We start from the raw sequence: 10438 nt of genomic DNA on the forward strand, positions 1-10438 counted from the left end.
AAGATGATGGGAGCTCTGCTTGACTTAGTTTCTCCTTCCATGTCCAGAATGTAAAAATCTGCAGGAAAAATTAAATCGTTAACTTGAACGAGGACGTCTTCCACTATGCCGGTGGGACGTGCATTGCTCCTGTTCGCCAGTTGAACGATTAAACCTGTATGCTGCATGGGACCAAGGCAAAGGTTATTATAAATAGAAGTAGGCATAACATTAATGCCCGCTCCTAAATCAAGCAAACAATTATCAAATTTCTTATCCCCGATGGTACAAGGAATAGTAAAAGTTCCCGGGTCCTTGCACTTTTGTGGCAAGACCTGAGAGATGGCCGAAACACTTTGTTCGGGCTGAATGAAAGCAGAGATGCTTCTTCCCAAGTTAACTCAGTCACTTCCTTTTACTTTTCTCTTGTTTGTACACAGATCCTTCAGAAACTTTGCATACCTTGGAACTTGCTTAATCACATCAAGAAGCGGAATATTTACCGCCACTTTTCTGAACATATCCAGAATTTCTTTTTCTTTGCCTCCTTCCTCAATTCTTTTATTTTTTAGAACTCTATGCGGGAAAGGAACTGGTGGCACATACTCCTTTTCTTTATTTTTTTCAGTTCCGACCACAACAGAAGAAGGAGAAGAAAGCTCAGTTGGAGGAGGTTCAGAAGAAGAAAGTTCAGAAGTTACCTCAATGATTTTTTTTTATTTTTTTCAAGGGCTGGTTCTATAACCTTTCCGGATCTCAAAGAAATAGCGCTCACATTAGCATTACCATTCGGATTGACAACAGTTTGTGCTGGAAGTTGGGTCGAACCTTGAGCTTGCATATTATTTATTTGAGTAGCAAGTTGTCCCATCTGTGTGGTCAAGGTCTGAATGCTAGTGTCGGTTCTTTGTTGAAACTGAAGGTTGTTCACGACCATTTGCTTAACAAGATCTTCCAAGGATGGTCCGGAAGTAGTAGCTGGAGGGGTGTGATGTGGCTGGGGTAATGGAACGGTGAGTTGTTGTTGGGAAGGCTGCTGATTTCCATATCTGAGGTTGGGATGATTCCTCCAATTGGGGTGATATTTGTTGGTAGACAAGTCAGGGGTGTTGTTGTACCTGTTCTGGTTGTAAAGGTTGGCTGCATAAGCTTGAGGCAGCTCGGTAACAGTATCATCTTTCAGAAGAGGACAAGTATCAGTGGGGTGATCATGAGCTGTACAAATGCCACATACAGTTGCTGTTTGAGGTTTCGCTACTACAAGTTGTTTAACTAAAGCGGTCAGCTCATCAAGTCTGGTTTCTAAAGCTCTGTTCGAGGAACCTTGAATTTGATGTACACCCTTGGTCTGGACAGAATTGGTTCGAGTGGTGAACTGCTGGGAATTTAAGGACATATTTTCAATGAGGGCCCTGGCAGCAGTTGGAGTTTTGTCAACAAGTGTTCCACCACTAGCAGCATCAAGAATGTTTCTATCCATAGGCAACAACCCGTCATAAAAGTACTGAATGAGAAGTTGCTCGGTAATCTGGTGTTGAGGACAGCTTGAAACTAACTTCTTGAACCTATCCCAATATTCAGCCAATGACTCGTTATCTTGTCTAATACCACATATTTCTTTTCGGATTGAAGCGGCTCTAGAGGCAGGAAAATATCTCTCTAAGAACACTCTCTTCAGAGCATTCCAGCTTGTGATTGAATTCGGTTCGAGATCATATATCCAGTCCTTCGCTGCACCCTGCAAAGAAAAAGGAAAAGCACGAAGTTTGATATGATCTTTAGTGATCCCTTCAGGCTTCAATGGTGTAGAACACACCACCTGGAATTCCTTCAAATGTTTGTGTGGATCCTCACCTGCAAGACCATTAAACTTTGGCAACAAGTGTATTAAACCCGATTTTAATTCAAAAGGAACAACAACAGCATCATATTCAATACACAAGCCATTATAATTAACATCAGGGGCTGCAAGTTGCCTAAGAGTTCTATTTTCATCCATTTCAAAAGCAAATTCAGAATCAGAATCAAACAAATTATGCAAATAGTCAGACTCAGAATCAGACTCAGCTATGGTCGGTGAAGGTGAACTATTGCTAGCCTGGCCTGCTCTACGAAGTGTGTGCAAGGTTCTCTCTACCTCAGGATCAAAAGCAACAAGTTCAGGACAGGAAGACCTAGTAGCCAGGACTAGTGCACAGCAATGCAGCAACAAACGTGAAAATGCCAACTATGTCCCTAAAACAAACACAATGAAGCAAATCGATTAAAAACAATTCAAAAAAATAAAAAACTGACACCGAAAATAATCTAATGACGTAAAAATAGAATTTTGATATTTTTTTCGGAATTTTTCGACTCTATGAAAACAGAAAATAAATCATTAAAAATAGTAAAAAGGCTTTTTTCGCGATTTGAAAAATTTGTCACGTAACTACTCTGTAGTAGGTGAATTTTGATCAGGGATTTTTTCCACACCTAACTGTCGGGACAGATTTTCGAAACGGTGAAATTTTCTCAAAAACCGATTTTTTCGACTCTAGAGGCGTTATGGCCGAAACCGCGAGGAACCTATGGCCAAAACACACAAACACTACACCTAAGACTCTAATATCAGTTAATATTCACAAAAATCCCCGACAACGACGCCAATTTGATCCGCTGTCACGCACGGATAAAAAACGAGTATTTTTGAAAAACTGTAGTAACGACGGTAACGTAACTCGTGTATCGTCTCTCAAGGACTCTTGGGTTTTACTAACCGAAATCGAAATTGGGGGGGGGGGGGGGGGGGGTTGGTATGGTAGTCGAAAAAAATGATTATCAAAAGCAATTATCGAAATAAGCTGTTTTTGTAAAAGTGATTATAAAATAAGCTAGAACGAATCAACCTATTGTATCGACTCCCAACTTATCATTGATTTATAAAATCCTAATTCCCTAACAGGTTCGTTCGTTCCTATTCGATTATAACAACTACTGACAAGCGCAATAGAAATTATACGACAAATATTCCTGAATTCCGGATTAAGCAAACGGATAAAAACTGTTACGAATTAAGCAAACGCAACTTTGATCGTTCGTGATAATATAAAAGCTATGTTAACACGAAATTGATTCAGGATCATCAATCAACAATCGAATTTAAGAAATCTATCCTATAGCAACAATCAAATTAAGCAAATAATTGGAATTATAGGAAGAATTCAAAGGAAACGAATAATTGGAATTATAAAAACCTCAAAGTGGAATCCGAGTCACAGCAGATTGATCCAAAAGTGATTAGTTCTCCATGAGTTCATCAAACCTCTCAATTCAAAATCGTGAATAGTGTATGGAATGAACAGTGTCGCGGCTGCTACCCTAAGGGGAGAGAGAAAGACCCGTTTTACAATCCAACTGGGTCAAAAATACGACCCAGGCCCAAAACTAATTGACCCGAAACTTAACTAAAACTAGTGCTGCAACTTCAACGAATATTCTGACCCTTCTACAATCCGATTCTGACTTCGACTCCAACATAAGAATTGTAGCTCTTTCTCTTAGCCTGGCCTGACCTGAAAGCCTATTTAAAAGCCTCTTTCTTATTAATGTTTTCAATTAATTCATATTACTTAAGAAACCTTATAGGTCGCATATATATATGAACATTTAGACCAACCTATTTAGCATTTTTTCTAATATATATGCATATTTAACATTTTTTCTAATATATATATGCATATATAGGCTAACCTATTTAAACTAATTTTAATATATATGAAAATATAGGCCGGCCTACAAGGCTTTATAGACTTTTTTAATAGCCTAGGCCTAGCCTATTTTATTAAATAGGCTTTTAAAAAAGCCTAAACCTAACTTTTTTATCAAATAGGCCTGACCTGGCCTGACCTTAAGTAAGCTAGGTTATAGACCCTTGTTGGCCGGTTTGGCCTATTCCCACCCCTATTCACTACTGTCCAATTAACTTTACATCTTTATATCAATTAGTTTTAATTCATGCAAAACGAAATATGCATGTTCATTTTTATCATAAAATCAATAAAAAATTTAAATTAAAAACAATGCAAATAATGTATTTTTTAAATTAAATCAAACTTGACTGAACACTGAAATTAAGGAATTTCAAAAAAAAAATTCAAATCAGAAATCTAGAGAAAAACATTCTTCTAGATCTCAAATCCTAATTAAAAAAATAAAAATATTATATTAAAAATAATTTACCATATTCAAATATTCTTTTACAAATAAATGAATTATTTCAAAAACGGTTCGGTCAATACAAAAACACTAGAGCATAGCGGAGCAAGCACACCCGGATACACCAACTCCTTTTATTATTATGGCAAAACGAACCACCTGGCTGGTTCTACCCGACACTTCTTTATTAAACCAATTTCCAGAAAAAGAAAAAGAAACCACTGTCGAAGAAATCAAACAAACAAAGCATAAAACCTTCATGCACGCAACGTGTCAGCTTCTAAGTGGTTCACCAAACGCACAAAATTTTCATTTTCACACCACACGCAATTCAATTCACCCCAAACCCAACCGAACCTGTTAACACACTGTACAGAGTAGTACTACCACACACACATAAGTCAAGCATGTTTTATATTTTTAAATTCAACTAAAATGCGCCGGCAACGCATAATGCGCACCCTCTTTCCTTTCTTTTCGATACTCGCGCATGACTAGTGCGTTCTACGCACTTTGCGTATTAAAGTCTAACTCTTTCTCTTTCTCTCTCTTCACTAGTTAAACTCCGTTGACTGAAAGAATTTCATAAATCCTTCTCAACTTTTTTTTTTTTTTTAATTTTCTTTCCTTTTTCATTTTTCTCTCTTCATATTTTCACCGCCACAACTCGCCGGAAAATTTTCAATAACCGCTTCTCTCTTTGGGTTTGAGAAAGTGAAACCCTAGCCGCCATTTTCATGAATTGATAGCTTTGTGATTTTATCATTTGGCTCTGCGTTTTTGGTGATTTGTTGTCGTTTTGATTTTGGTTTGTAGTTATGAAGAGATTGAGGTCAAGCGAAGATCTTCACTCGTATAACAGCGGTGGTGGCGATAAGAACGGCGATAAGAACGGTGATAAGATTGGTGATAAGAATGGTGATAAGAATGGTTTTAAGGATTCGAATCTGAGCCGTTCGTTTTCTTCTACTGGTCAGAGAAGCTTTTACTACAAACAAGAGAATGTTCGCAAGGGTTTGGTATCTTCGTCTTCCTCACGATACGAGAGGGATCGGACGGTGGAGGAAGATCGGGAGGGTTCGAGAATTGTTCGGAAACGATCTGACCATGATTTCGATGGTTTTGATCGGAGGAAGGGTTTTGATCGGTATAGCCGGGATGGTGGTGGTTACAGCGGTGGTGGTGGGAGTGGGGATAGGAATTCGATTCACAGGTCGGAGAGTTTCAGTGGACCGAGGAGGGAGTTTCCGAAGGGGTTTCGTTCGGAGAGGGATCGGTCGAGGAGGGAGGGGAGTGTGTCCTCTTGGAGGAGAGGGCTGAAGGATTTTGATGAGAGTAGTAGAGGGAGTGGTAGTAGAGTTGAAGAGAGGGTAGTGCGGTCGCCAAAGGGGGGTTTTTCGAAGGAAGTGAAATCGCCTAGTTGGTCGAAGGATTCAGAGAGTGAACAATCGAAGAAGAGATCTTCTTCTTCTCCAAGGGTGTTTAGAGATGCTAAGTCAGTGTCGAAGTCACCTTCTGGGTCTAAGGATTCAGAAAGCGCACAGTCCAAAAGTGTTAGTGTTGAGATGAAGAAAACTGAAGAGCTATCGCAGCAGGTTCAGAATGGAAGTGGCAGCGAAATGGAAGAGGGGGAACTCGAACCTGAACCGGTCCCTAACTCTGAGCCCAAATCGGCTGCTAAAGATGTTGCAGCTGGAAGTGAAATCCAGCAAACCTCTGAGGACAAACAAGTTCATAAGCCGAATGAAGGCCGTTTGACTGATGCAGATGTTGTTATGGAAGAAAAACAGATGTTGGCGAGTGAGAAAAAGGCAGAGGCAGAGGCGAACACTATGGAAGATGTTGATTCTGAGGTAAAAGATGCAGAAAAAGAAGTTCATGAATTGCCTAAGACTCAAGATGTTTCAATTAAGGAAACGCCTTTTACCGAGACTGTGATTGGAACTGTTGATAAGGATAATGATAAGAAGGATGCAAGTTTGAATGGTGATGATACTCTCAAGAAAGAAACAGAGAAGAAAACAAGTAAGGAGAATGCATTGCTTAATGAAGAGGAACGCGAGGTGGACAAGGGTGTACTTAGTGGTGACAAATCTGAGATAAATGCTGAAGGCTCAACAGAGAATGCAGTTGCCGAAGTGAAGAGAGAAACAATAATGGAGAGTGTGACCAACAATACCAAGGATAAAGGAAAAAGCGTCTCGGTCACACCTGATGTTGCTCATTCTTCACAAGATAGTTTGTGGATTGATAGAGGGTCGAAAGATCTCACAACATGCCCTGTAGATGACATGGAAGGTCCTAGCACTAGAGGGTTCGAGCTTTTCTCTAGATCTCCTGTGAGAAAAGTAGAAAAGTCTTGTCGCTCGGTTCTGAAAGAGGAGAATGATGAGACTCTTGCATCTGGGCAGCTTGATCTTACCCTTAGCTTGCCAAATGTTCTGCTTCCGATAGGAGCTCAGGAGACGACAACACAAGCCCCTGGATCTCCTAGTCAAGCCCGGAGTGTTCAGTCTCTAAGTAATACATTTTGTACTAACTCAGATGGTTTTACTGCATCAATGTCATTTTCAGGTTCCCAATCACTATATCACAATCCAAGTTGTTCTCTTACGAGAAATTCAGTGGACTATGAACAATCTGTTGGCAAATCGGTTGGCAGTCGCCCCTTGTTCCAAGGATTTGATTGGCAAGCTCTATCTCAGGGTGATCCCAAGCCGAAAGAAATTCCCTCTGGTCAGAGAACTTCGATGAATGGGAATGGCTCTCTTTACCAGCCTCAAGCATCATGGGGCATTTTAGATACTCAAGCTTTGAAAGGTCATTCTAGGGCTCTGGAAGGAAGCTCAAAAATGGGCAGTGGGCTTGAAAGGCAGTTGAGTTTTCATAAGCAGCTTTCAGGACAGTCAAGACGGCATGATGATGTTCGATCTCCTACACAGAGTGTTGGGTCTCATGACAATGGATCAAATTATAGTTTTGAGAAAAAGAGGGAGGTTAAAGAAAGAAGCAGTGGTAGTCTACATCGAACTACCAGTCAGAAGGGACAAGAACAATTTCAGATGGGTGGACTTGATTTTGTTAAGACAATCATTGCAAGAATAGTTTCTGAACCTGTGCTCCCGATGTCCCGAAAGTTTCATGAAATGAATGCACAGTACATAGCGCGTCTGAAGGAGGGTATTCGAGAACTCATGCTCAATTCAGATAACCAAGGACAAATACTTGCTTTTCAAAAAGTTTTGATGAACAGGTCAGATATAGTCTTGGATGTTCTAGTGAAGTGTCACCGAGTGCAACTGGAAATTTTGGTTGCTTTAAAAACTGGTTTAACCCATTATCTTCACCTAGATGATAACATTTCATCTTCTGATTTAGCTCAAGTGTTTCTAAGCTTGAAGTGTCGGAATGTTACATGTCGAAGTCAGTTGCCTGTCGATGAATGTGATTGCAAGGTTTGTGCACAGAAGAATGGTTTTTGCAGGGAATGTATGTGTCTTGTATGTTCTAAGTTTGACAATGCCTCAAACACATGTAGTTGGGTTGGGTGTGATGTTTGTCTTCACTGGTGTCACACTGATTGTGGATTACGAGAATCTTATATTAGAAATGGGCTTACTACTGGAATTAAAGGGACTACTGAGATGCAGTTTCACTGCATTGCTTGTGATCACCCTTCTGAGATGTTTGGCTTTGTCAAAGAGGTCTTTCAAAGTTTTGCAAAAGAGTGGTCAGCCGAATCTCTTCACAAGGAGCTTGAATATGTGAAGAGGATCTTTTCTGCTAGCAAGGATATAAGAGGGAGACAGTTGCACGAGATTGCAGATCAAATGCTACCGAGGCTGACTAAGTCGAACCTGCCTGAGGTTTTAAGACACATCATGTCTTTCCTTTCTGGTAAGTAACAAATGTTTTTAATAGTATCACACTTTTAACTTTATTATCTGAATGCTTTTAGCCTAATTTTCCAGTATATGAAATGTTTGCATTATTAAGCATTTATCTGTAAACTTGCAGCAATCAAATATGTTGGCATATTGAACTTTCCACTTATGCATGTAAGGTTTTATGTTTGCAAGGTCAAGGTCTATAGACCTGTACTTTAATTTCTTTAATAGTAAAAATTTAAAGAAGTCAATCTAACAATCATATTGGATGATTATTATTATTATTCTAGACTTGTTCTTGCTCTCTGAATGACATATGGGAATATTGTGGTTGCTAGGTTTAATTTTGAGCCTTTCTTTTTGCTTCCATAAATCATGTCAACAACTCCTTGACAGATATATCAAGTATTCACGTTGTTTATAGCTAGTGATGGTGTTTCCACAATTTAGTTGGGCATTTGTATTTTAGAACTTTTGCATTATTGGTGTTTGTGAAGGCTAAATTGCATGTACTTTACATGCATGGTTATTAGTATCTTACAATTCATGCGAATCATGTCTCAATTGATATGATTCAATTCTTAACTGAACTCCATTGATACAAATATCTATCTTGTTTACGAATTGAATGTCAAATTGATAATCATGTTGACATGCATTATGGTTTATTGCAGATTGTGATTCTTCCAAATTAGCCATGCCAACAAACTTTTCTGGGAAGGAACAAGTCAAAGAAAACAATGGGGTAGCTGGGCCCAGCCAAGAAGCTGCTTGGCTGAAATCTATTTATTCAGAAAAGCCGCCTCTATTATTAGAAAGACCTCCAAACATCCTTTCAAGATTTGACCAGAATGATAAAAGGACACTGGTGCAAGAGATGCAGCTGAGTAGTGTTCAAAAAGACTTCTGTTTTGATGAATTGGAAAGCGTAGTAAAAATCAAACATGCAGAGGCTAAAATGTTTCAATCTCGTGCTGATGATGCAAGGAGAGAAGCCGAAGGGTTGAGACGCATTGCCCTTGCAAAGAATGAGAAAATTGAAGAAGAATATACCAGTCGACTTGCCAAATTACGGTTCTCGGAGACAGATGAATTGCGTAAACAAAAGATAGAAGAACTCCAAGCATTGGAGAGGGCACATCTGGAGTATTTGAACATGAAAAGAAGAATGGAGTCAGAGATTAAAGATCTGTTGTCCAAAATGGAAGCTACTAAAATGAACCTTGCCATGTGACCAGATCAAAAACACTTAGGATAGTTCTTTCAGGTAAATGTATGACGGGCCATCCTGAAATTTGTCGGTTCTTGTGCTCTCTGCCTTATTGTTGTGAGCTACAATACTTCCTGATCGATAGTTGTATTTATTTGTTGTGGTAGTTCTTTTGCTTATAAGCTGCTAACCAAAATCTGTAGATTCCATCACAGTAGTTATCAGTCTTATAAAACAATCTCAATTATGGAATTAGCTTTAAACAATTTATTATTTGAACAGACAAAAAAATGGACAGCATGTGGCTGGATTTGCTGTACAGCCTTGTTGTACTAACTGTCAGCATAGGAAAATTATAGATTATAGATTATAAATTAGAAACCTTGGTGGATACTACTGTGCTTTGAACTTAAATGTATTTGTTGCATTTAGGTCACATGATTTCTTGTCTGTACAACTCTGATCCAGCAGCATCTTTTCATCACTTGTTGGGGTTTGGTTTAAATATTTCAAATAATTAAGTTCAATCATAATTCCCAAAGCGTTCCATGTCATGTTGGTGTTATATCTGTCAATCTGACATGGATGACGAGGATTAGCATTCCCTTTTGAAGCTACTGTTTGTTGTAGGAGCTATCAAAGTTGCAAAAAATCTGCCGGTGTAAAAAATATACTATTGCGTTCACTCCCAATTAATCATTGCTACAAGAATGGATTAAGTTGCATATAGTGAGAGAGACAAGGGGGAAGCTAATGTTATGGACAACTGAAATTTAAACTTTTGTGTGTAGGTGATCATAAAGAATTTAAAGAATGTCGAATTTTCAAATAAAAACGGATAACCTATTATACTTGGCAACCCATATGTTTAATGGAACTCTTTCTCTGCAACTGGAATTTTAAGGGTCCACGACCAGCACCTGCACTGCAATCGATCGATTGCACCATGTGAAAAACAGTTTTACGAATTCTAAAAAAATAGCAGTACGAAAACCTCTTTGTCCTAATTTTAAACAGTTTTACGAATTCTGAAAAAATAGCAGTACGAAAACCTCTTTGTCCTAATTTTAAAATTCCAGACTTCATGAAATATTGCAAAATTAAACCTTAATTTATCATTGCTATTAATATACATCAATATCATCATGTTTATAACATCAAATTC

At 38.7% G+C, this 10438-nt stretch overlaps 1 protein-coding gene across 1 annotated transcript; it reads left to right on the plus strand.

Moving 5' to 3' along the window:
- The first annotated feature begins 4711 nt into the window (after positions 1–4711).
- On the plus strand, positions 4712–9528 carry LOC131601631 (protein OBERON 4-like). Its single transcript, XM_058873501.1, has 2 exons — positions 4712–8073; positions 8738–9528. The coding sequence occupies exons 1-2, from the start codon at positions 4995–4997 to the stop codon at positions 9295–9297; spliced, it is 3639 nt and encodes a 1212-aa protein (XP_058729484.1). The 5' UTR covers positions 4712–4994; the 3' UTR covers positions 9298–9528.
- Positions 9529–10438: the final 910 nt, after the last annotated feature.

Source organism: Vicia villosa, linkage group LG5 (assembly GCF_029867415.1).
Source record: "Vicia villosa cultivar HV-30 ecotype Madison, WI linkage group LG5, Vvil1.0, whole genome shotgun sequence".
NCBI lineage: Eukaryota > Viridiplantae > Streptophyta > Magnoliopsida > Fabales > Fabaceae > Vicia > Vicia villosa.